General features: G+C 40.8%; 1 protein-coding gene across 8 annotated transcripts in view; it reads right to left on the bottom strand.

Annotated features, from left to right (window-relative positions):
• The window catches only part of fmnl3 (formin-like 3), a 41,024-nt gene that overhangs the window by 9,717 nt on the left and 3,786 nt on the right, over positions 1 to 27,521 (bottom strand). For 4 of the 8 annotated variants that reach the window (XM_074644311.1, XM_074644313.1, XM_074644309.1 and 1 more), the window contains exons 2-15: positions 11,999 to 12,082; positions 11,784 to 11,864; positions 10,784 to 10,860; positions 7,964 to 8,047; positions 7,359 to 7,505; positions 6,369 to 6,477; positions 6,143 to 6,219; positions 5,273 to 5,366; positions 3,061 to 3,135; positions 2,848 to 2,958; positions 2,601 to 2,750; positions 1,891 to 1,992; positions 1,310 to 1,679; positions 664 to 753 (exon numbers count right to left, since the gene is read on the bottom strand). In XM_074644311.1, coding sequence (XP_074500412.1) covers positions 664 to 753; positions 1,310 to 1,679; positions 1,891 to 1,992; positions 2,601 to 2,750; positions 2,848 to 2,958; positions 3,061 to 3,135; positions 5,273 to 5,366; positions 6,143 to 6,219; positions 6,369 to 6,477; positions 7,359 to 7,505; positions 7,964 to 8,047; positions 10,784 to 10,860; positions 11,784 to 11,864; positions 11,999 to 12,082 — 1,651 coding nt within the window. The remainder of the gene's footprint in view (positions 1 to 663; positions 754 to 1,309; positions 1,680 to 1,890; positions 1,993 to 2,600; positions 2,751 to 2,847; positions 2,959 to 3,060; positions 3,136 to 5,272; positions 5,367 to 6,142; positions 6,220 to 6,368; positions 6,478 to 7,358; positions 7,506 to 7,963; positions 8,048 to 10,783; positions 10,861 to 11,783; positions 11,865 to 11,998; positions 12,083 to 27,521) is intronic. The other 4 variants (XM_074644317.1, XM_074644316.1, XM_074644314.1 and 1 more) reach the window with 1 other exon arrangement.

Genomic DNA, 27,521 nt, shown 5'->3' on the forward strand with positions numbered 1-27,521 from the left:
ACAAAAAAAAATGTCACAATGATTATCAAAGCCATGTCTCATTTTTTGCTTGGTAGGGATATTTGTAATTGCGTGGTGGTGTCTCTGTCTTTGGGAGGAACGCTGTTACGACAACTCACTCGACTGCTGTATACAGACCATCGTGACCATTTGTGTTACACTTTACTTGCAGCCAGCAAATACTGCTCATAAATCCTCATAAGTGTGTTATAGTAGCATATAATTGCTAATAATCATATAAAATGCTGTCACTTTACTTAACGTTTAATTGTTGTTTATAAGACATTATTCCATTACAGAAACTTAGAATTTATAATTTGTTACGATACGTTCGAGCAGTTCTCTATGTGTCTTTATAACTGGCTAAAGTGATGGTAGTTATAATGTAACTCAGGACTCTTCTTTCAAACACTGTTGTCTCTTTGGCATGGAGGTATAAAGCATTATGAATGCCGAACTTATAATACATTATGTTCACTACTTATAATACTTGATAAACCTTGTAGTCATGCATGATTATAAACATTTATAAAAAGTTTTATAAAGCCTGATCTTCATATAAAGTATAACCATGTTATCTTTTGCTTTATTACCTGCAGTGGAATAGAAAGCAAAAAAGTACAAAAGTGCATAACAATAATGTAATGTTATATCAGCTCTCACCTGAGAGACCCACACTGAGGAAAACTGACGGAGAAGCGCCTGGCAGAGGTGGAGCGAGAGGAGGTGGCGGTGGGATTAGTACACCGTGGCCTGCAAGTAAAGTACAATATAGTGTTAATATGCTTTTTACTGGAGCAATTGAACAAAAGATCCATTTTATGTATTCATTTTTTAAAAAGTAATTTCATCAACCCTATATCATCACTTTGATCTTCTGTGTTTTGTGATCCTTTATTATTCTCTTTATATTTATCTCTGTATATATGTTTTGTAACCTCTGTGTTTTATGTTCTACTGTATGCTGTGCTGTTATTAACACTCCTGTAAAAGAGATTTTTTAATCTTAGAGAAGCTCTTTCCTGGTTAAATAACAAATAAAAGAGCTGAAAACTGCTCTGACAGCTGGTACTATTCCTCCTGTGCTACAGTCTGTCTGCCTACACACGCTCACAAAGGAAACAACTTTGTATTTCCCTTTCCTGTCTGGGGTAAAAACACACTGCTGCGACTCATCACCTGGCTTGGCACGAATGAACAAAGAAGGGGAACTGAAAATAGGCCGCGTCTGTGGGTCTATAGTGTGACAAAGTCAACTTTCACATATATGTGTCACCAGACATAATCACTGTGAGTCATGGTCTATCACCTGAGAGGGAGGGGAGAGGAGGAGGAGGCGGTGGAGGTGGAGGAGGAGGTGGAGGGGCTTCACTGGCTGGTGGTAAACTGGTGTCTGGTCCTCCTGGTTCGGTCAACCCAGCTGTTGAACCCAAAGACAGCTGCCTGATGTCACCCAGTGGGATCCCAAGGCCACTAATCCCAACTCCACTCCCACCCCCGACGACCAGCGGCTCGATGGCGATGTCTCCATCGGCCTTCTTGTGCAAACGGATGGTGCCTTGCTGCTCGAGCTCCAGCAGACGCCTCTCGATGTTGAAGTGTCTCTGGTAGGCGGCATCCTTCTCCTTGATCACCCTCCTCAGGGTGGTGACCTGGGTGTTGGTCGACTCGTACGTCTCCTGGACAGTCACGAGGGGGCGATAAAGAGCACAACACAATGACTCCACATGCCAAAGAAACATCCTGTTTCCTGCTGACCTAATTTGCTATCACAGCAATTTAGCTTCATGCATTTGAAACTGATCTTGTGAAGTGAAGTGAAGTGAAGTGAAGCCTTTCTGATGCGAGGCAGGCAAAGCAATATTACATCATTAGCGACTGCCAGCTTACCCGTATTGAATGCAGGTCCTTATCTTTCTGAAGGAGCAGCTTCTCCAGATCAGCTACTTTCATCATTGTGTCATTCTCAATCTCCAGCAGCTTCTCCGTCACCTGGGAAAGAAGACGGAGAGAACAACAACAGAGAGATGAGAGGAGGCGAATTCAAGAATTGATCCACAGCACGGGCATCTCTCCCAGTTCCACTCCCTCCCCTATACACTGTGCATCATCAATATGAAATAAGAGATACCCAGCAGCATGACGCAGCAACAGCATGACACAGCTTTTAGTTTTGATTTTGAACAGATTACACATGTTGCACAGGAATTCACAGATATTCTTCACCCTCATCCTCCCCCATCATTCCTGACCCCTGAGAGCAGAGTTTGTTATGAAATTCCTCGAGTGATGTCAGGGCTGCCCACGACCTTTCTATGAGTAGAAGGTCTTTGCAAAGCAGCGTGGGATACGAAGGCAATTGCCCAGAAAGAATGAGCCAACAACAAGAACAATATTAAGCTTGTTTCACGCACAGTATTTTGCAGCATTCTCCACCCCGTCATTATTCTGAACCACTTGTAAAATGCAAACACCGAGTAGATTTTTTTAATCACCACGTAGAAACAGCTAAGTTAAGTACATGTCTGGTGAACCACAACAATCTCATGAACGGGACCAAGAGAGCCGTGTTGGTGGTCCAGACTGGGTGGTGCACTTACATGAGATAGGTGCTCCTCCAGTTCATCCACCTTCTCCAGAGCTGCATTCTTCGTCTCCGCGTCTTCCAGCAGACCACCCACGTCAAACACGTTATCCAGGTAGGCCTGGATCTGCACCGACAGCTTGTCGCTCTCCGTGTGTTTACATTTCTGACGTGAGGGAGAATGAATCGGCATTAGAGATGTACTGAACAATACTGTACAAATAGTCTCCTCTAGATGATATACCACAGCATTGTCACCGTACCTCCAGGTAATCATCCAGTCCCAGCTTGGTGAATTCATACTGCAGATGAACTCTGAAGTTCATGTCCTCAACCGAGTGGACCACAATGTTGATGAACTGCATGCAAGCAACCTGGACCACAGACACAGACAGATTTACATCCAAATATATTAAATCAGACAGACAGACAGACCCAAAAGAATACATCCATCCATAATACAAAGCTTATCCTACCATGTAGTCGATGTTTCCCTCCTCACAGCGGAAGTAATCCATCAGTCTCTCAAAGCGCTGCTTCTCCTTACACACCTAAAATGCAAAAGATGCAACAATACAGAGGTTGTTTTTTGAATAGTGAGGATTTACAAAAGTATTTTAAAGGCACAGTTTGTAAGATTTGGCAGCATTAAGCAGTGTGGTTGCACTTTAGGAGCAACGGAAGTCAAAAGGAGGCTGGTGGTACCAAGGTTTTGCACTCTACGGTTCACGTTATCGCAGTTTCACAAGTGTGTCAGTACGGTGGCCTTCCGGTAATGTAGAAACGCGAAAGGCTCTCTCTAGAGCCAGTGTTTGGTTTGTCCGTTCTGGGTTACTGTAGAAACTTGGCATTGCAACATGGCTGACTCCGTGAAGAGGACCCGCTCCCTATGTAGATATGAAGGGTGCATTCAAAGCTAACGAAAACACAACGATTCTTAGTTTGAGGTAATTATGCACTAATGAAAACATAGTTATGAATATTATATTCCATTTCTGCTAGTAGATCCCTCAAAATCCTACACACTGTGCCTTTAAAAATACATTTATGACATTACATTTCAGTTGAAATGTAGGAGGGAACAAAAAACAAAACTGCACTGAAATGAACTGAACTGAACATGGAATAACAAAAAGCCCAACATGTAGATAATCTGAATGAAAGGGTCAAAATGAGTTACTTAAAAACTCCTTGTCTTGTGTTAAAATATACAAATCTGACTTATGTTGGAGGGCTTGTGTTATGGCACTTTGCCTTTATCTTTTGGGAGTGCCCGAAACTCCTACAGCATTGACAAAATGTTTAAAAAAGACATTCAGTCTATTTTGGGTATTAATTTGACCCTAAACTCAGCACGTTTTGTTCTTGGTGTCTTATCTGAAAACATACCGAACAATAATTTAAGGTATCTATTAAGGATATTGCTTTTAATAGCAAAAGGAAAGATCACAGTCTCCCGGTCAAAGCGGCCTCCACATACTGTACAGTGGCGTGAAAACATTAAGTTGGTTTGTGCCATGAAGAAGATCAAGGCGAAGCTGCAATTGAAAACAGAGGTTTTTATGTAGAAATGGGCACTGCTTGTACGGGCTATGCCAGAACTACGTACTTCAGAGTAAAGGCACTACTGTCTTTTTTCCCCTTTAATTTACTACTTATCTTATTATCTATTTCTACTTGCCAACAAGATCATATACCCTCAACGTTTGTGGGTTTTTCTTTTGTGTCTTGCAATAGAAATACAGTTTAAAATATATGTCAAAGGTCCTCTAAAGTTCTCTATACATCTACTGTATTACATTAATGTGACAAATCATAAACATGAAACACATTCCAGGATCAAAGAAGAGCTTAGCTGTATGTAAACAGAGAACAGCTTCCTCCATTTTTCAACAACAACCTCTTCTTATTATCATAATTCATGGGAAGGGAAGCCAGAGAAAGATAAAGACACGGGACCCATTTATTTAGCCAAATTCCTACACAAAAATACACTGCAGGGGAAAAAAATTTTTTCCATGTTCTAAAACGTGATTTTTCCAGTACTGTACATGCCCATTTCTGACAATCCTCACTACAAATAGTAGTGGTTGTGCTGTGCTGCAGCCGTGGTTGAATACCATACAGTAGGTGGCCTTCTTGAGTGATTTCAAAGACCTGTCACCTTGTATTAATGTATCATTTAAATAAACACCACTACAGAAATACCATATAGTTTTGAATAGTGGGTTGATTAGCTCTCGCGTCTCTCTGGGGCTTTTTCGACTGCGAGGTAATTGTCTTGTTCCGGTGTTTGGATGACTGTGTAGGCAGAAACCGAGAGGCTAAGCAAACCTTTGTGGTCCGCTGGCTCCCATCAGGGAGTTGATCCTTATCATTGTTCAAGGTTGGCTCACATCTGGTGTCTTAATGAGACTAATGACCTCAGACAGGCCACCGTAGAGCTTCACTTACACCCTCAGTAGACATGAAATCTCCCAGTGCTCCTCCACTTTCATCCCTCTACACTGGCCCTTTACGCTCCCATGCACATCAGAGATGTGGGGAATGGTGGCAATTTTCAGTTAGATATTTTCTTTTTTAGCACATTCAATCCTCACAGGGTTAGACACGTATTACCAACAAATATAAACAGTGCAACTTTAGATGATACAGGCTTAAGTTTCATTAAAACATTGCTTTGGGCACCTCTTTGAAGTTGTCAAATGCTGAGAGGATGATCTCGTGACCTCCTCGGACCAGACAGACGGCAGCCAGCAGCTCAAGGACCAAGGCTTTTGTCCTGGAAGACAGGAGACACTTGTTAAGACAAACCTGGATAAAGTTCAACTGCAAACACCAACTCTTTCATATTAAAGGTGCAAAAGCACAATATTTATACCATCTATGCTACCAGAATGTAGGTCCTCAAAATTAATACAAATTAGAGCTGCAATGATTAATCAATTAGTTGTCTACTATTGAATTATTGAGTAACTTTTTAAAGAAAAAAAGGCACAGTTCTCTGATTCCAGCTTCTTAAATGTGATTATTTTCTGGTTTCTGTACTCCTCTATGACAGTAAACTGAATATCTTTGAATTGTTGACAAAACAAGACATTTGAGAACGTCATCTTGGGCTTTGGGAAACACTGATTAACATTTTACACAATTTTCTGACATTTTATAGACCAAACAACTAATTGATTAATCAAGAAAATAATCAACAGATTAATCGACATTGAAATCAATCGTTAAATGCAGCCCTGATGCAAATACATCAACTTATGAGTTGAAATCTATAATCCATACTGAATTCTAAAGCGGGGGCAGGTCTTTATAGCTTTTTAAGTGGTCCTGGCGTTCATTATGAAGTGATCAGCCCTGGCGGTTTACCACTAATCTCCCTATAGTAAACATTCCTTTAACAGCCTGTATACACGCCTCTGATCCCCGACTTCAGAGAGAAGCTGAGCCCCATGGAGAACGAGAGGCATATCATATGAACTGGCTGCAGGGTTTCCCCTATTGTTTGACCCAGCCCTGCATCCATGGAGACGTGGGGGCCTCGGTTCTTACCGTGAGTTCTTATTGTTCAAGCTGAGAGCAATTTCGTTGACTGCGTGTGCGTGAGACATGACCATATTGAAGCCATACTGCATGAAGAAGATACACAGGGAGAGAGAGAAGAGAGAGAACAGGATGTGGTGAGAAAAACCTTAGAATTAGAATATGTTGTGCACAGGAAACACATGATCCTCACATTTATCACATAATATCCGTGTCAGATTGTGTATGTTGTTACCTGGTAATTCATGATTGCTCTCAAGCACATGATGCACACATGCACGTCGTCTTTTTGGCTCACGAGGCGGGAGTTCTTGATGGTTTTGCTGTTGGAAACTGTGCCATTGCTGCAACGGATGGCAGAAGTTAATATTCTGTAATCAAACTTTTTAAATTTGATGTTTAACCGTAGCTTGTTTCATTTATTTCTGGAGTTTATCTGGTACTGTAGTCATATGATTCTTGTTTTAAGTGTGTCACATAGAGAGAGGCAGAGAGAGAAAATTACAGAGCACTAAGTCTGACAGAAAAAACTTAGATGGCTTTTGAGGTTACAGATGCATCATGGGAGATGGCTGGTTTCGTTGCTGCTGTCAACAGACTGAGGTTTATGCACAGCACACACACTGCAGTTATGTAACTGTATTGCCCAGTCATCATGTGCACATAGTATTACTTTTTCTCGTGCAGTATATAAATGGATTTTACAGTATCTCCTGATCCAACGTTTCTGAATAAAAAAATTTCCCTAATACAGATTCAGCAGTAATTTTAATCTAAATGCTATGAAGACCTGACAGTTTTCTTGTGGACTATTTTTCTCTTTAGAGACTTTACGTCTTGTGTCTCTTCATCTCCTGTCTGTGTGTGGCTCGGAGATGAGAAGACAACTGTCCAACATGTGCTGCAGCTCACAGCTGGCTCTCATCTGAAGACAGTGCAGACGCACATCTGGACAGATGTGGGAGGACCGTTAACAAAGAGAGACTCATAACGCCAAAAGGTCAAAGATTTTAGCATCTATCTCTGATACGGCTTGTCATCGGATTGAGTCTGTGCAGAGCCTCGAGGTCATAACTTATCAACCATTTCGGCATCGTCTTGAAACCGAACAGCACCGAGACAACCGGCTTGCATGCTAATACGTGTTTACAGCATTCAAGGTTAGCAGAGCGAGGCGATAACAGGGAGACGTAACAGCAGGGGAAGCTGGCTTAGCAATACGTACCGGAGGACAGACTGGCGGGCAGAGCGCACCAGTGTGTTGCAGAAGGGTTGGGTGCTGGAATGGTGCAGATCCTCTATGGACCTGCTCCAAGATTTAGCCTTATCCAAGAAGCCATCCTCCCCATTCTCCAGCCCCTCAAAATCCAACCTGGGCCGCATACAGACAGACAGAGAAGCCAACACAGAGGCACAGGGGGGTGTAGAGGAGAGGCAAGGGGGGGAGGTAAGGTCAGCAAGGCAGCTTGGTAGAGAGCCGGGGGTTATCACAAGAACTGTCATCGAGCTGCACGATAAAGCTCAGCACAGAGATTGTGTCCCGGTCAGGCAAAGGTATATAGCTCAGTGCTACACCACGTAGCATTTACCCAGAAACACATTCAGTTTGCCAAGTGTGCACCAAGTCATACAAACACATCCAAAAAGCAACATTTTTAGATGCACAAGCAGTTTATTACAGGACACGACGTGTTAAGCTGAATCCACTGCCCAACCCAGCTCCTTAGGAAAGCTTTTTGGCTACAGTACATCACGAGAGAGGTGCGTGTGTGTCTGTGTGTGTGTGTGTGTGTAGGTGTGTATAAAGTGTACTTGTATAAAAGTACTCACATGACAGCACACTGTGCGAAGGAGAGGTACTCCACCAGGACGTCAAGGCCTCTGTTCTCATCATTGAGGAACTCCCTGACCCACCTGTGACGCATGGGAACACAGAGGGGTTAGCAGGGCACCAAATCATGAACACACCCATATATCCTTTTATCCTTTAGGACTTCATTTTACCCATTAATGCAGAAAGAGAGAGAGAGAGACAGAGAGACAGAGAGAGAAACAATGGAGATTGGTGTAATTTCTAAGATCCATAAAAGCCTTCTTATAGGACTTGTACTTAAAGGATCAAGTAGGCGAGTGGATGTGTATTAATATTATTAAATATTTAGATATGCATGTTCACACTGATTTGTATGCATGTTTAAGCATGTATGAATTAGTACATAATGTCCTCTGACTTTCCTGATGCTTACTGAGATTCACTGTAGCACAGCAACGATTGAAAAAAAATATATATATATTTTACTAATCGATTAATTGTTTAAGTCATTTTAAAAGCAAAAATGCCAAACATTTGATCTTCTAAGTTTTCAAATGTGAGGATTTGGTACACTTCTTGGTTTTTCATTAAAGTAAATTGAATAAATTGAGATTTTGGACTGTTGGTAAGACAAAACAAGACATTTAATGATGTCACACTGTGCGCTAGAATATTGTGATTGAGGCATTTTTCACCGTTACCTGATGTTTTAGAGACCAAATGAAATCGATTGATAATGAATCGTTAGTTGCAGCCCTATCCCGGTATTAAGAGCACATCTATTTTTCTTTCTTTCATTTTTTCTTGTTCTACTGCTTATAATTGGTAATATTGTTGATGAATAAATTCTGACTACGACAACTTCAAAAATGTTAAAACAAGATGATGAACGATGTATGAAAAAAAGAAAGACTTTGTGGTGACTAAGTTAAGATCTGTGAAGAAGTCAGACAGGGCAAAAAAACACAGACGATTACACGGTTTTAAATGAACACAGAGGTTAACCAAAATGATTAGGAAATACAATACGGAAATTGTTGCCCAACCAGTCTGTTGATTCATCTTGCCATTGTATTGCATGCACACAATTATACAGAAATTTAGGTTGCAACCACTTTTGGTTTTACCTAGAAAAATTCTGTAATCTGACGAAACTTTCAGCTTCTTTACAACCTGATTGTCAGCTGGTGTTTCTTCCCTGTCTGACTTATTATTGTAAAATGCCACCATGTTCCAATATCTCAGCAACGATGTTATAATAACTGATAGAAATTATAGCCAAAAATGACAAAAAATAAGACCCAAATTGTAATAAACCGGAATGATCCTTTAAGGCAGCTCTGATGGGGGTGTCGCCCCTCCCCTGACTGAAGGAACTTGGCAGGAATGTCATGGAAAGTAAACCAGAGCGAGGCTTCACATTTCCTCCACATTTAACTCCAGATTTTTGGAGAGAGAGAAACAACTCCAAACAAAGGAATTCCCACTGCGATGAGAGAAAGAATGTGGAGGGCATATGGCTTAAGGAGCTGGGCTCAGGTCGAACCCCTGACAGTCAACAGTATTTAGTCTGCCTCCCCCCTCACACCCCCTTCACCTCCTCCCCTCTTCTTCAGGGAACTCCAGGGGGGGGCGACAGGATTGGGGTAAAAGGTTCTTAAAATAGTCTCGGAGTGCTAGTTATGATGACAGACTGCTAGTCAGCCAATGGCGAGTCAGACAGGAAAGCAATCAGAGCCTCAAAGTAGCAGAGGGAGGGAAAGGGAAGAGAGGTGAGGAGAAGAACTGAGGAAAGCAAACAAAGCAGTAAGAAGACTGGAAGGAGAGGAGGGGGTGGACAAGGAGGAGGGCTTGATCATCAGTTTCCTGTCTACCACCACCACCACCACCCTCCCTCCCATTTCTCCCTCCTTGCCTCTGACCCTTCCTCTCTCTCTTTACTTCTCTCCGACCGGTTGCTATTTCAGATTTCCTTGGCAATTTCTGGAATAACAACATCAGAACGGGCCCAGGATTCAGACACACACAATAAACCAGCATCTGTTACACTTAATCCCATCCACAAAAAGTCTTCTGAAAATAGCTCTCTCTTTTCTTTCCCCCTGTGAGTCTTTCTGGGAAACTCATTGAAACCGACTCTTTATTGATGAGGCCTAATAGAATATGAGTTATTCATCTTGGAGCTCAATGAACGCTATGGAAAATCAAAGCCTTTTTACAGGCTCCTTTTGGTTTCGGGAATTCAGTGGCAAGTCACTGCAGCACATGTTTTATACGTGAGAGTAGCTGTGTGACATCAGATTGTAAAAGTCAAGGATCGTGTCTGCAACACTGAAGATAAAGAAAGGCTTTACATAACATCCACACGCACACCAAGTGGGTTTGTAGTGAGCTGCACAGTATTGCATGTCTATGACAAAACAATAGAAAAGGATTGTTTGCTTTAAAATGTGAGAAATGTGTAAACATGAAAGTATCCTTGTGTGTGTGTTTTCACTGGGTTCAGCATTGGTCAGCCAGGCTTCCTGTCCCTCTGGCACACACAACAAAGCTTCCTGCTCAACACTATGGGGGAGTGGACGAGGCAGCACAATAGCTACCATCTGGGCATTATGAGGACCAGCTCTATGAAGTGGAGCTGCAGAGCTTGGCAAGTTAGAACAATGGGGGATATCTGGGCACCAGAAAGAGCACTGGGTCCCTGCAGCAGCAGAGAGTACAGAAAGGACTATTCTTTACCAGGCAAAAAACAATCATCTGGTTTCCTTCAGGTTCGTGCATCATTAAATGGACCTGTGTAATTGCCCAGATACACTGGAGAGATAAGTATTGATTACCCAATGTGGTTTGTCCTCAGTGAGATCTCCAGCTCCCTCAAGACTTTTGTAGATTCCTGCACACGTCTGCGAAACTTCTGAAACACATAATGAAAAGCACAGAGTTTTGCTGCAGAAATATCATTGTGCAAGTGCTGCTTAATAAAGAGGGAGAGTTTACAGTTTTTTTTTTAAAAGAGTACCCACCGATTTAGCATTACACTTATGTATCGTTGATGTACTGTAAGTAAAAAAGTATTAAAATCGATTTTTGATTTAAACAGTTTTTTTCAGCACTGACAGCTATGCCACTGTTAGATTATAAAGTCTTGATTCATAAAGATCAACAGATCATTGGTTTTATGCCCTGACAACTGTCACTGACATTTTTAATTTCTTCTTTAAAAGAGCGCTGTTTTCTTTGCTGGTGGGGCAGGAGGATTTTCCAGTTCTGTTATTTCTCCGTCATTTCCGACTCCGGCAGTGGCCATAGCGTCTCGATAAGTGCACCTGCAGTCAAGATAGGTTGTGTCTTCTTTGAAGTATTTTGTTTTTTTTCTTCAGACACGCACAAGTAGGCGGGGCTGGAGAGAAAAAACAAATACTGGGAGAATTGCAAATCTCGCTTTTGACTTCGAAGGTCAAAATCGAGAGCTCATTTAGATTGATTTTCGATTTAGAATCAAAATCGTGATTACATTACCCACAATGCAACTCGACCACCGGCAGTTCATTCTGGGTTTTGGGTGTGTTGTGCAAGTACTGGCTAATGTAGCCTTGAGATGCTACCCTCGAGCAGAGATGAGGAGCGGGCTACAGAGGTCTGGCAACCTCACTTGACGTCTTCAGCCCCAACCGACTTTATCACACTTTATCAGCCACAAAAGGCTTTATAAAAAATGTTTTTCCACATACGCAATATAACTCCCCGACACCTGTAAACAGACTGTGATGTGTGAAAATCGGTAGAATTACCCTTTAAGTGGACTTTATATTTGAAAGGTCATTGGTACTCTCTCACCTTTCGTGTGACTCCAGGGTCTAAGTATCCTCGTAGCTTCTGGATGTAGGTGTGAGGCGGATTCTTCACCTGAAATCTCTCCTGAAAATACACAACAGAGTAAATATTGTAATGTGCAGTTTGCTGAAGTCACTGCGTTGGTGCAGAATGAGTAAAGTGATGGAGGCAGGTGAGTGCTGGTTTGGTCATTTTTGAATAAGAGTTTATGAATGCACCTGGTCGCAGATCAGGTCCCACTTTTTCTCGTTGTCATACTGTCTGAGCAGCCGCGCTTTGTCCGGAGGCAGGTTCATAGAACTCTGAAAATAGATAAAAAAAAGGAATTAGTTTAATTTATAACCACATATTTCCCTTTTTCTCTTTATTTGACTATTTAAAGCAGCTGTGTGTGTGTCAGTGACTGGGGCTTTACAGGCCTCTGGCGCCAACAGCAGAGAGCCTCCGAAATTTTTGGGGACTTACACCATGACCTCACTTCCTGTGTTGGTTGACACTCAGCATCCTGCTGCAGGAGATGATCCGCATCTCCTCTGCACTCTCGAGTCTCAGCATTGTTCAAGCGACACTTTTCTTTTAACCACAACAAGCCACTACCAAAGGTCGAGCCTCTTACCAGACCTGTCATCCAATCCGGCCATAAAAAACACTTGAACGCCACACAAGACGTCCCGTGGCGGGCAGTTTAGTGTAGCTCAAATTAAACCCTAAATGCTCTAATTTGTGTTTGGAGACCAACCCTTTAAAGCTTTTTATGTCCTCATGACAACAGTAAAAAAATAACACAAACTATACGACACAAGCTTTTGACTAATAACTTCCTTTGCTGAGCCAAGAGCTTGTAAACACGCGTTGACAAGGAAATCTTAAAAATGAGGAAGCACAACAATATGAGGGAGCTTGCCAGCCCCTGAAACTGATCACCTCAGCGTTTCTCTTTGAAGACACATGAGGGATTGTTTGCACTGGGAACCCTCATTTACACCCGCATCAACTGAACCCCGCCAGCCCGGCCACAAACGGCCTGTCAGCTTGACATTTAACCTCAAACTATAACTCAGCCTCCCGTCTAAAGCGCAGCACCCCGTTAACCCATCCCAGGCCAGACGTGATGCTCACACTGGCATTTTCCCACTGGTGGAGTGTTTGATGGATGGAAAAATGACATATACTTGTTCCTATGACAACCACTCAGTCACTGGTGAGGGTGGAACAACACGTGTGTGTATTTTAAAGTTTTCCACATCGGTATTGTTCACTCCATCAGCACATCATGAATCATGTTGTCTAAAAGAGGACTGAAGTGTTTCTGCATTTCTTGACAGCTGACTTATTATTTCATAATTAAATAGCATATTTTTGTTATCACAAATTACAACGCAATAATACATGCAACCATATCCTAGTATACACAAACAATTCTAGTTGCTGGAGGGAATGTGGGGGAAATAATGCCGACCATGAGACACATATATTCTTTATATGTGAACAAATACAAACCTACTGGTCAGGGTACCTAGAAAAACACGTTATACTCCTGAGAACACGTCACAAAAGCCTACAAAAAGAGGAATTATATATTTTTTGGATCATGAGAACTACAGCACTCAAACAAATAACAAGAAGTTGGAAAAAATTGGAACCTCCCAACGTAAACACGGGCTGGAAACAGTAGAAGATATATATATAGTACGGAAAAGGTCATTTATAAAATCAATAAGAACGAAAAGTTGTTGGAAAAAAGATGGGCCTCTTTAAATTAAGTAAAGGTAATTGACTAATAACATACTGTATTATATGTAATATTAAATTGATCATGTTTGTGAAGATGTTTTAAGCGATATGCGTGATAGAAAATTAAGCAGCAGTAGAAATATCAACTGAATTATCAAATGAAACTGAAAACAAAAATTGTCAAGATGTTTAAATAACAGAAAGGAAAAGAAATGTTTCAACGATATGTGCTGACACAATAAAGTATATTACAAAAAATAACACTTGCAGCAACCTTAAACTGCTGATGGATGCCAAAAAAAAGCCCTTAAAAAATGCAGAAATGCCTGACGAAGCTCTACGTGTAGGTGGGAAACGGTGCTGCAGAGATGTTGCATATGGGACCTTTGACATAACCTGCTTTATAAAACCCACGCAGACAGAATAGTGAAGCAACGTGCATACCAGATGTCCAGAATTACAGGAGGAATGTGTCCTGTTTATAGTAGTAGTTTATAGTAGTACATTTTCTCTCTTGTCTGACCCCCAAGCTACTCTCTCCTCCTTCGTCTCTCCTGGGAAAAATCTTTAGGAAAGTCATCGTACTAGGAAGTGAAGAGTACTATCTCCCATCTGTATCTGTTTCTAATAAATTATGGCTCTGAGCAGTTTTAACAAAGACTGGACATATACTAGTACAATAAATAATAATCTCCAGTTGGTGATCGTCATAAGAAAACAGAAATTTAAAAATGCACATATTCTAAGAGCTTTCACTTTTTTCATTTAGGTCTATGAATAAAAATCATTAGGATTTAACTGCAGAGCTGAAACAGTTAGTTGGCTAATCGATTAGTAGATTGCCAGAAAATTAATTTGCAACTATTTCAGTTGTTATTCAATTCAACAATGCCTAATATTTTCTGGTTCCAGCTTTTCAAATGTGCAGATTTAATGACGTTTTATTACTGTATATCACTGTAAATGGAATATTTTTAGGTTTTGGACTGTTGGTCGGACGAAATGAGACATTTGAAGACGTCCCCTTGGGCTCTTGGAAACCGTGACTGATGTTTTTCATTATTTTTGGACATTATATAGACAAAACAACTAATCGATTAATCGAGAAAACAAATTATCATTTGTTGCAGCCCTAATTTGTAGTCCACCTAAGCTATAAAGGTGCAGTATGCAGGATTTGGCGCCATGTAGCAGTGTGGTTACAGATTGCAACCAACTGAAACTTCTCCCGTATGCCAAGCGTGTTGGAAAATTACGGTGGCCGATGCAAAAACATGAAAACGCGAATGGTCCTATTTAGAGCCAGTGTTTGGTTTGTCCATTCTGGCCTTGTAGAAACATGGCGAGGACCCACTTTCTATGTAGATATAAACGGCTCATTCTAAGGTAACGAAAACACAAGAATTCTTATTTTCAGGTGATTATACACTACAGAGAACATCCTTATTAATATTATAGTCCATTTCTGCCAATAGATCCCCCCTAAACGTTACACACTGTTCCTTTAAGTGAACTGATCCTTAGGCGTAATCGTAATGAAGTAATGACTGAGTAGTACCAATTGCACAAAGTACATCTCTTTAATTAACTCCAAATAATGTTTCATAAGCTTGAATTTTGATGCAAACACCTGGGTGGTAAATGAAAACAAATAAGCCCAGATATCTACTCCAGCATCTGTCCAGGCCCAAAGCCTAGTTCCTTTTGTTTTTGTCGATCAGTCATGCATACTAAAGTAGAACTGTGGGGCAAACAGGCGAAGAGCAAAGTCCCCTTTTGTAGTAATTTAATTCTGAATTACTAGAAAACATGCAGACCAGACACACACACACACATTCAGATGTTCATCTATTTAGACAAAAGGAGCAAAATAACATAAATACCTGCCCATTTGATATTGGATTTGAAAAATATTTCAGCTATAAAGACATGAATTAGAAGTGAAGAAAAGTGTTTCAGTAAAAGATCAGCGATGTGCAACAGGTTACGAGCCATGAGGACACACACAAGACTTTGATGTTTAACACGGTTCAGCTCTTTGTCAGTTAGAGCCTCAGGTAATGTAAACAAATACAGGTGGGACTGTGAGCAGATGTGTGGAGCTACAAATGTTATTGGTATAAAAAGTATCCCTGCGACGATGACAGAGGGGGCAGAGAAGAGGTTTCTCCTGCGACGAGGGCAGAGAGGATGTTTTTTCCTTTCTGACCAGATTTGGGTAATTTGAGCCAAGTAACCCAATTTAGCTAATTTCATTTCACTTTCCTCCACCGTGATACAATCTCGCCCTTCCTGTGTTTATAAGAAGCTAAAGAGAAGTAGTTTTATGGGGGAGAGGGAGCACTTTATAGTTTTGGTTTTGTTTATCCATTTTAGGGCTAAAATACTACAGAAATGCCAAAAATGTTTGGTGCTTGTTGTGTTGCCCACATACTCTCTCCTCCAGCACGGCCTTTCTCGTTTGACCTGAGACTGGCTCGACAAAGGATTCAATGTGCCGCTTTGTTTTGATTTGGTGCGGTGCCATTCCCATCCTTTGACATTTGAGCTATTTTTTTCGTCATAGAAAGTCGCTAACAATGGTTAGTGGGCAGGGTCAGCGTATGCCCCCTGGTGCTGTGTAGAGCAAAATCCGGTTAAAACACAACACCAGTACACTGCGCAACCAGATAAACTGGTTCCATTATCACCACTATCTCTCCGATCATTAGGTCCCCATTGTGAGCCAGAACAGGAGGATGAGAATGAAAAACTCTCTCACTGTATTCAACTCTAAAAGACCAAAACACTATTATTCTTTTTTTGCTTTTTATGTAGAGATCTCTTTCACACAAGTCAGCTACAGAAAAGAAGTAAATAAATGCGTCGACAGAAGATATAATGGAGGAAATAAGATGGAATAATGAATCGTGGATGGTAAGAATATTGATCAATATTAACTTAGATTAAATTAAGGCTGGGCAATATATCAATATATCGATATCCTGATATGAGACTAGATATCTTTTTAGATTTTGGATATTGTAATATGACATAAGTGCTGTCTTTTCCTGGTTTTAAAGCTGCATTACAGATGTAATTTTCTGAACTTTCTAGCTGTTCTATTATTTGCCTTTCCCCCATTAGTCATTATATCCACATTACTGATGATTATCTATCAAAAATCTCATTGTGTAAATATTTTGTAAAAGCACCAATCAACACAACATCAACACAACATCGATATCGAGGTATTTGATCAAAAAATATAGTGATATTTGATTTTCTCCATATCGTCCGTATCGCTCAGTGAATAATTGTTTGAGAAATACTAAACATTTGTTGGTTTCAGCGTCTTAAATGTGAACATTTTTTGCTTTTCTCTGTTTTTTATTATTGTAAATTAAATACATTTGGGTTTTGGACAAAACACACAATCAGAAGACGTTACCCTGGGTTACATATAGACTAAAGAATTAAACAATTATTGAACAAAATGATTTATCGTTTAATTGATAGTGAAAATAGTGTTTGATTGCAGTCCTAGGATAGATAACAGGTAAATAACCTACAAAATATAAACTTTTATGCACAAACAAAGGGGAATACACAAAGTAGGACAAGTGCTTAGAGCAGGGTGCCCAAACGTTTTCCTTTGGAGGGCGAAAGTTGAAACTTATGGGGGCCACGGGTCAAAAACAAACTTGTATTTTATTGTATTCTTAAGATATAAAAAGGTACTAGAATCCCAAGTTCCCTTAATTGAAATGCTTTTTGTCTTTGTAATAATTAGGGATCCTACATATTTAAAGTGAAGTGCATTTTTACCTCACAAAAAATAAAATTACTTGAACATCGATTTATTTTTTTCCGCTAGAAACATCTGGCAGGCCAAATTGAACCTTATGGTGTGCCACGGGCCCCACTTTGGGCAGCCCTGGTTTAGAGGTAAAGGGGTGTTGTGGAGGAGAATTAAGCACAGAAGTAACACCGGCCAACAGAGAGGACATAAAACTCTAAAACAGAGAGACATTTGAGCCGTTGACAAAGGCAGACAGAAGTTTTAAAGACTCAACAGTTAAAGTAGTTGAGGGGGTCAGGTTGCAGGTTAAGGAGCCATGGAGAGTCCAGGAGAGCCATCAGGGACTCAGCAGAGCGCTCAAAGTCACGCATAGACCCCCACAACCAAAGGGGGATGCTGCAGAGCCCACGGTCACTTCAGACATCGGAGTCAACAGGGCAACTCCATCTGCCCTAAACTGGACAGCTTCCTAATCCGAGCTGATTTACAACCAGCCTGGAGTTGAGTTCATGACTCAACTCCCGCCAGAGGCTCCCAGAGAGACAAATGGAGAAAAGTGACAGGATGTCCCGTCCCCCGTCCCCCTGATCTTTTTCACAGCTTCACACTTTCAGTCAGGATAAGATATAACACCAAACTAAACTAACTCTTCATTTGAGAGTCCTGCTTGCAGACACTGAATTGCCACAGTTGTTTCCTAAGTTGCTACCAAACATGCAACAGAAGTTTATTTCTGGAAGATCTCTTTGGTTAAGACACAGCTGTATTTTCTTTTATACTATGATGGTAAAAGAATGTGAATTTTCAATTAAATACCCTGACATATTCTGGTGTACAGATGATCAAATAGACTGAAATTGTTGTTTCAAGTTCATTTACTTTGTCTCAAAAGCCTGGTAGAGAAGGTAAAAGTGACTATTTGACCAGTATTTACTCTATATTATATAGTAAATGTATTTATCCTTGAAGGTCTGACAGTGATGATGATTTGAAAAATAATTGCTTTACTTTTCTTTCTTTTTTGTAGTATTGTTTTGTGCAGCATTCTGTATCTATCTTATATGAATTTGTGGTGGCTTGTAAGCCCATGCAAGCTGGACTTAGCTGTATGCAAGACACAATAATAAAAAAGGTATTGTGCTTTGCCTTATCCCGTGTGAATCAAATTTTCAAACCGAAACACCCTACAAGTGGCCTACTAAGCAGATGCACTCAATGTGATTCTGTCTTTTTTGCATGCTCTATCGGTGAGTTACGCAGAGTCTGTGTTTTTATCTACTTTGATAGGTTTGCACAGGCCAGACTTAGTTGTCATCAGCTCAGAGGGAAAGGAGTGGGCGGCCTAAGAGCTCACTATGCTGGACAGAGCCTGAGGTGGTTCAGACATGAGGCCCAGACATTCCCCTTTACCCCCAACACGTCTGAGTGTCTGCTCATCAGGGTGGAGTCCAGGAAGAAGGGACCCACGTAACGACTAAACCGTAAGACAACATAATCAAAGGGTCACAGCCGCACAGGTATGGCTCATTTCTTACACAATTCCAGGTGCTAAATTCCCAAATTGTATTTTAGACAACCAGTAGAAGATAAACAGAACAAAGACCAATATATTGGGTTCAATTATTTGACTGTACATTTACAGTAAATTACTCCTACTTACACAGTAAGTTACTGTGTCATTTTTACAGTAATTCATTGTGAAATGACGGCTGTATACGGTGACCTCACAGTAGTTATGCCAGTATATTACTGTGATTGAGCAGTATGACGTTGTAGTATTACTGTATTTAACAGTAACTTCAGACAACAGATTAATGCAATTTAGCAGTATGTTGCTGTAGAGTTACTGTATCTAACTGTAACTTCACAGTTAATGTCCATCAGATTACCGCGATTTAGCAGTATGTTGTTGTACTGTATTTAACTGTAACTTCACAGTAAATGTCTCACAGATTACTGTGATTTTAGCAGTATATGCTGCTGTAGAATCACTGTATTTAACTGTAACTTCTCAGTAAATATACATCTGATTACCACGATTTAGCAGTATGCTGTTGTAGAATTACAATGTAAACAAAAACAACAATAAAAGTTATAAATCTGAATATTGAAGGAATAGTTCGACATTTTGGGAAATTGGCTTATTTGCTTTCTTGTCGATACCTATATCATGTCAGTACACTAAATATAAAAACATATTTCCCAAAATGTCGAACTATTCCTTTTAAAAGGATAAGTGATGATACCAGCGTCAACTGAAACTAACGGGGGTCCTAACCCATCAATTGATTTGTAGACACGTAACATCATTTTAAAATCAATGCTCTGACCTTTTAGTTGCCAGTTTAGAGACTTGAGAGTTAATGTAATATTGTTACAGCTTCAGCAGCTGAAGCCTGAAAAGAGAAGTTACTAACCCACTGGAAATAAAAGCGTAGATCAGCTTTATCGGATCCTGTTTGGTCATTAATCCTCTGACTCTTGCTCTACTTTTCAGAGAATAAAAGGCTGACGTTGTAAGTGATTTCATTTGGCTGCCAGGACTCGGATATCTGGTCTGAATTTTACTTTTCAAGAACAACAAAGTGGTAAATGGGATGTGTGGCCTGTTAATGTTATCATTAATAACATCAGAGAAATAAATCTTGTCTGGCTCTTTTTCCTTAATCCAAATAAAAGCACTGGCATATATTGTTTCAATGCACCTCAGCTATGTGTGAAGAAGCAACACATTTCTGAACGTATTTCAATGATCAGGTAACAAAGGAAAAATACTGGAGCAGCCAATGAGGGGAAAGATAAGACCAGTAGCTCTGTAATGAAGGTTACTGTCTGAAGAGGTTGGGAAAAGCCAGGCCACTGATCCCTGTTAGGAAGCAGAGCCAACAAGGAGGCAAAGAAAACAGAACCAATATGGGACCTGGCATGACTGTGTTTTCTTTAAGCTTATTTCAGGCCTTCACAATGAGAAAAAGAAAGTGATGCACCAGCTCTAATGCCAGATATGGCTGGATATAGTTCAAGATAAATGTGTCCCTCAGGGGACAAAAGAAAACATAACCGTCTACACCCTCACAAACGCTAAGAAGGACAGGAAGGGTGACTACAGAATCTGGGCGTCTGGGTGTCATTGACTGTACATGTGTCACATACACTGATGACTACATGAGGTGGGGCTTAACAAACCAGATGACCTTATTAAATGACATCATTTATGGTAAATAAGTGTGAATCACACCAGCTTCTCATTAATGAATGTGTTATCAGTGCTATTGTTTGGATTCCTCCTTTTCCTTGCTGTTGAAACACAATGAGAGGAGACAGGATGAGATGTTGTCGTCACTGGGCTGTAGGGACTTCCTTTAACTCTTCAGGAAATCAAAAACTGTCCTGAATAATGTCAGGGTTTAGCTGTTACGTGTAATTCGAGCGTGTGTGTGTGTTTTGTTTGCACGTCCACGCCAACAATGAGTATGAATGAATTGTAGGTGTTTTTCCAGCTCCCAGGTAAAGCCTTGTGGAATAGAAAGCGACAGAGCAGAGTGTGAGAAAACGCTGGCCACCCTTTCTCCGAGCAGACACCCGATCACCCTATCGCTCTTTAGCGAGGTAACTCGAACCAGGCAATCACAACAAAGCATGAGTCCAACAAAGCAGACGCTACCTCTCCCAGAGATAGGGACTGAAGGTGAAGGTGGGAGGGACACAAAGCAGAGAGGACAACATGTTTTTCTAACAGGCGGAGATGTGAAGTTTTCATGGAGCTCAGTACTCCTCCCTCTCAGCTCTTCCTGATGCTTGTCCTTGTTTACAAAGCAAATAGACTCAGTTAAGAGCTTGTTTATTGAGATATTAGCATAACAGGTATAAGGGCACACCTCATTTACATGCAAACGTTGTGGAGTCAATGTCCAAACCACATTCTTGAGATGTGAAACTGAAAACATGTTGTAAGTGAAAACAATGTCACATAATTAACATACTTTCCATTTCTCAAGCCTCAACCAATACACAACTTAAACTATTCATATAGTTTTACAGTAAGCTATTAGATTAGGGTTAAAAATAGAGATTAATCATCGATAAATCTGTTGATAATTGTTCCCTATTAACAGTGAAAGGTTTAGTCTATAAAATGTATCATTTTAAATCACTATTCCCAAAGTGCAAGGTGACATCTTCAAATTGCTAGTTTTGTCTAGAAATGCAACAATTAATCGATTAATCAAATTTGATAATCGATTGATCGGTTTGAGTAATTTTTTAAGAAAAAAAAAAGTCAAAACTCTCTGATTCCAGCTTCTTAAATGTGAATATTTTCTGGTTTCTTTACTCCTCTATGACAGATAACTGAATATCTTTGAGTTTTGGACAAAACAACACATTTGAGGACGTCATCTTGGGCTTTGGGAAACACTGATCCACATTTTCTGACATTTTATAGACCAAACAACTAATTGATTAATCAAGACAATAATTGACAGATTAATCGACTGTCGAAAAAAACCATTAGTTGCAGCCCTACTTCGGACTGCTAGTCCATCGAAAACTAAAACTCAAAGATATTACTTTTACAGTGAAATAAAAACAGAGAAAAACAGCTAATCCTCACGTTTAAGAGACTGGAACCAGTGAATTTGGGACATTATTGCCTGATAAATGACTGTAAATGATAATAAATGATGATGATTCATCAATAGTCAGAAGAATTGTTGTTGATTTATTTTCTGTCAATCGCATATCTGATGACTATTTGTTTCAGCAATAGAGCACAAATGGTCTGAAACTGAAAGCTAACACTTCTAGTGGCTCAAACTTTCCCTAAGTGGCGTTACAGCTCCAATTATGGAGTGTTAAATCCCCATTAAATCAGGATTTTAAACACAGTTTGCAGCTGTGGCGTGATGTTTTCAGACCTTCTTCTCTGCCCTCCTGGTCCACAACCTTCCCTTCTCCTGCCTGAATGCTCTCTGAAGCCTCCTCTCTTCTCCCATGAACTCACATCTTCTACTATGTGACCTCTCCTGTGACTCACTCTGTTGAGAGAAATAACTTTCCCCCAGTCTCTACTTTACAACTCAAGACCAAATGGACATTCCACAGCCAGTCAAAGCAACAGGAAGTTGGGTTTCGGTTGATAAATCAAGAGCTAAACTCCCAGAACCCCATTTGCTAGTCCGTTTATTTACCCGGTGACACAGCAGTGATCGACAGCGGTGATAGCTGGGTTCAAGCGAGAGACCGTTATCATCACAGGGTTCTTTAAAAGTCGAACAATCGGCCAGATAAAGATGAAAATGTCCTTCTGAAGCCAGATGTTCTTCAAGCTTCAAACGTGAGCGAACTTGAAATGCACACTTGTTTACATGAGCTTATCGGAGAGTTGTTGTGTTCCAAAACAACAGTGGCTGCGTCCCAAATCTCGCTCTACATACCCAATATGTGTACAATTGTTCAACATACTTTTGTAATAATAATAATTATTATTTTATTTTATTTATACAGCACTTTTCAAGCAATAAGCACAAAGTGCTTTTCGAGCAAATTCAAAACATAAACAATAAAATAGGTAAATAATGAAACATAAACTATAGAAGAGATAAATAATAATAATAAACAGTAGTTTGTATCTTCTCTGACGCACTGCGCAGTAATTTACGTAGTCACTTCCTGAGAGCATCCTTGCTGGTTGGAGATGCGTAACCGTGGTAACCTGTGCCAACCTCATTTGACCAAAACGTCGATTTGTGAGAATCAGAGTCTGAATTAATTTAAAATATATATTACGCCTAGCAAAATTAAGTCTTATATTTACACTTAAATTGAAGCGTTATTGATGTTACAGAGCTGTCTGTCAACACCTGATATGAACGTTGTCGTCACTAACGCATTGCATTGTGGGATATTTATGTTGCCGTAGTGTCCAGCGTTTACATACTGTAATATTTCATAGGAAATAGTATACAATTTGCGCACTATTGGTTTCATACTAAGGTTTCTGACATATACTAAAAAAATCTCACATACTCTTTTAGTATGGGATTTTGGATGCAACAAATGAGATAAAACTATTCCAGCAAGCAATCCCACCTGACAACTATATTGTTATTTGTTTTTTTAAACATACTGTATCTAGGAAATGTGAACACAAACAAGGATATTATTGAGATTAGGATTGAGGTATAAATAAATACAACAATCGGTCATGAATCGGAGGTACTCGTTGGTTCCTGTGTGGCGAACATCCTGTTTATTCTCCTCTGTGCGTCCGGGCAGGGAAGCTCCAGCCAACAGATGATATACACGGGGAATGTCGGGAATGCAGGTACATGAATGCCTCAATAACTCATGCTTGCCAGGCCTTTTGACACACTGCCCAGTTAAAAAGTTGAAGGTCAGACAAAGAGAAAGGGCAACAAATCTGTGTAGACATAAAAGTTATGAGTAAAAAAGGATTTATCTTCTTGGTGGAGGTTTGTATTGGAGGGAGGGGGAAACGGTGATAATAAAATAAAGAGGAATAAAAACTAAAACCAAAATACAGTCATGACATGCAGACTACGCCTGAACTACGTTACCAGTCATACGTCTTAAAAAGTTCCCCTTTGTTTCTCAATATGACTTCATTACTGTAAAAATGCAGAAGCAGAAGTCTTGAGAAATGAGAAGATAAAGAAAAGCTACTGTATGTCATTTGAGGAAGGCCCGGGAAATAATGACATCATGTCACTAGTGTGTAGGAGAGGTAGCCGCTATAATCCACTGGCTCTTTAAACGGGTTTACAGCAGTTCTTCTGAGCGTCCGTCCGCGTAAAAAGAGTGTAGCGGCACAAAGGGCACCAGGGGATGAGGCCCCCTTTCTAAAACAACACTGACTGACAGAGTCCCCATTGTATTGAGGAGGAAACCACTTCTCCAACCTACAGCCGTGGTGCAGCTGCATTAGAGCAGCATGCAAACCCCCCACTGACACGCACAAATGCACGCACCAAAAAAACACTTACATATGCATAGAAATGGAAAACACATGCAGCTTCTTTGCATAGATGAATAAATCCAGATCTACACACATTTAGGTGATGTGAACAAACAACTTGCTAGTTGCTGTTTCTGAGGACGGAGAGTTGAAAAAGGACAAATTTGTCCCAAAAAAAGTATCTGGAAAAGTACAACAAATACTTGTTGCGCTTAATCTCTGCTGATCTGCCTGGCTTTAAATGTAATAGATGGCATTTTTGGGAAATTCCACTCATGTTTGTATGTTAAATATGAAGCTACAGCCAGCAGCTGGTTAGCTTAGCTCAGAATAAATACTGGCTCACTGACTCATAGACTAGATAGATAGTTACATAAGAAGTGGACGTAGTCACCGTGATGTCACCCATTGGTTTGTGGACTGCCGTTTTGAAGCCTCAAGTTTGGCATTTTGGCCGTCACCATCTTGTTTTTTTTGCAACCAGAACTGACACAAGAGGGTGGATTTAAGTACTACCGAATGCTGAATAAGACATGTTTAGGCGACCAAAATGTTATAATTAACTTCCATGAACTGAAGACAAACTGTGAAAGGGTTAAAGCTGTAAGACGACTGGGACAACTCCCAGACTGGACAACGCCAATCACAAGGTAACCACGCCCTAAAGCATAACCTGCTTTATGGTCTATTTGACTCTAAATGGGACCATAATTTACTAAATGAACATCATGCTGTATTGAAGAAGACTTGAAACTAGCGATTGAGACCATAAACTCATGTTTACAATGTTTACTGAGGTAATAAATCAAGTGAGAAGTAGGGTCATTTTCTCATAGACTTCTATACAATCAGATTTCTTTTTGCAACCAGAGGAGTCGCCCCCTGCTGGCTGTAAGAAAAGATGTAAATTTAAGGCACTCCAGCATTGGCTTCACTTTTCAGACCTGGAGATTGCCATTTGGCCTGGCTATGTCCAACCAAACGTTGTTTTTACACTTTGGTTTTTGTATTTTAAACAAACAAAATACAACATGTTCATTAGTGAGCTTTAACATGCTGGCAGGATTTTACTTTGTACAGAACCAGGCTAGCTGTTTTCCCCTTGTTTCCTGTATTTATGCTAAGCTAAGCTAACAAGCTGCTGGCTGTAGCTTCATATTTGATCTTCTCATCTAAACTCTCAGCAAGAAAGCAAATAAGCTGCAAATAAATTTCCCAAAGTGTCGATATGTGTGGACATGTTATGTCTGCTCAGTCATGGTCTTTAACTTGACCTCTACGAGAGGTGGAGAAGCACTAAAACTGCCCATAATGCCTGGTCCAGATTGGGGAATTGTAGCCCGAGGGCGGAGAGAGCCAGGTGGACAGCCTTGTGCTGAACCCCCCCTCTGCCTGCTCTGCTGCTCTAAAACCAAGTTAACTGTGTTCACTCAACTCCCATGATCCCCTTCTTCCTGGGACACAGTAGTGGGTGGCTGAGCCAGATGTACACACTCTTCCAACTTAAAACACGTTTTCTCTTTTCAGAAAGGATGATGCGCGTGAGAAAGGGAGTGGTAGGCACATAAATAAACTGTGGCCGCCATTAAACAAATAAAAATGATTTAGGTTTTAGGTCCAATAAACACATCGCACAGCTTGACTCCATTAGTTCCACTTGAGTGGCATCTATCAGACACTGCAGCTTTCTTTAGACATCAAGAAACACTGATGTCAGACAAGGCGCTGGAGTCGCATTGTCAGCATGTCTGACTTCACTACCACTGATTTTCATCTGTAGTTTTCCCAACATTTGCTGCTACTTAACGGTGAGACAATCAAATCTCAAAAGAAAAGCTGCAACGCCACAGTCGTGACGCAACTGGATGTCACAGTATAAATAGATGTGGGGAGTTGAGCATGGTTTCCAACGCAATCAAGTGGTGAAAATAATCCCAAGCTGCTCCCGTAACGGCTCTTAAAATATGTGTGCGCTGTTTCAAAATGTTGGTAAAGTCATTACAACCAAGAAGAACAGTGGCAGACCGCCAGTTCAAAGGGAATTTTCCCTTTCTGGAGTTCTCCTGTGGCCTCAGCCTCGACTAGACCGCAGGAATCCAGCGGCGGATTGGCTCTCGTGCACTTTGAAAGAGGATCCCAGGTCCAGGCGTGCACCTTTGAAAAACGCCACTCACTGATCTCACATCATTTTCTTAAGGACAGAGTCATATGGAGAAGGTTATTTTGAGACCCACAGTGAGAGTGAATTCGGGGAATGGGAAGGTCGGAAACACTGAGTGAGCAAATGAGAGGTTCCACTTTCATTTGGAAACACACAAAGCCAAAGATAAGTAAGAGTTAGCAGGGAGAGCTACAAACTACCAAGACAAAAGCTACCAAAGACTGAGACATAGCTTTATAGATACGGCTTCTATGTTGTGTGCATCTGTGAGGTCTAGGTAGATCTGTATCATTACTAGCTGAACTAATGGCATGTTATGCACCAGTAGCAGCCTGCAGGAACACGGTTCTTATTGTAAAGCGAACCAACCACAACGACCACTGGCTTCAATGCAATTTCCCCTGTAAAACGAAGAAAGGAAAATGCCAGGCAGCTGTTTCCAGCCACAAAAGACAGAGCTAAGGCTGTTTGAGAGGATGCTGGACAACAGAGACGAGAAGGAGACGATGCCTTTAGCACATGCTGCCGGTTAGAACGGACCCATGCATTTTATTAGCAGACCGCAAGAAGTAGTCGAAGCTAACCCAGGGGTCTGCTCCCCTCCGCACCGTCTACAGTAGAGCGCTCCTGTTAAAGCCATTAGCCCTGGGATTACTAGCGAAGGCTGCTGCACCCATGACATCATTATGGGCTGCTGTCAGTCCGGTGGGACGTCTGTGAGCTGCGTCTGAGAGGAGAGAGGGCAGTCCCAGCGCGCAGATGCAGACACATCCATTCACACCAGCGTGCCATCATGCAACAGGAAACGCAGTGGTCCAGAGGAGGGGAAATTACCCATTTCAGAATAACCATTTATGGAGAGCGTGTTATTTCTGAGGCTGTGACGAAGACAATTATGTCCCCGCTGACACAAATAGTGAAGAAAAAAATCTACTCAATTTAACAAAACAAACTATTTTTGGCATATATGTTACTTTAAAGCCGCTGCCAGACATCAGATCCGTGACCTTGTCTTCCTGAAGAGCTCCAACCACGAAGACAGAAGCTTTTGATGTACCTTTATCTCGCAACAAGGGGCCAGCGGGGCAG

Source organism: Sebastes fasciatus, chromosome 8, assembly GCF_043250625.1.
Source record: "Sebastes fasciatus isolate fSebFas1 chromosome 8, fSebFas1.pri, whole genome shotgun sequence".
Classification (NCBI taxonomy): Eukaryota; Metazoa; Chordata; class Actinopteri; order Perciformes; family Sebastidae; genus Sebastes; species Sebastes fasciatus.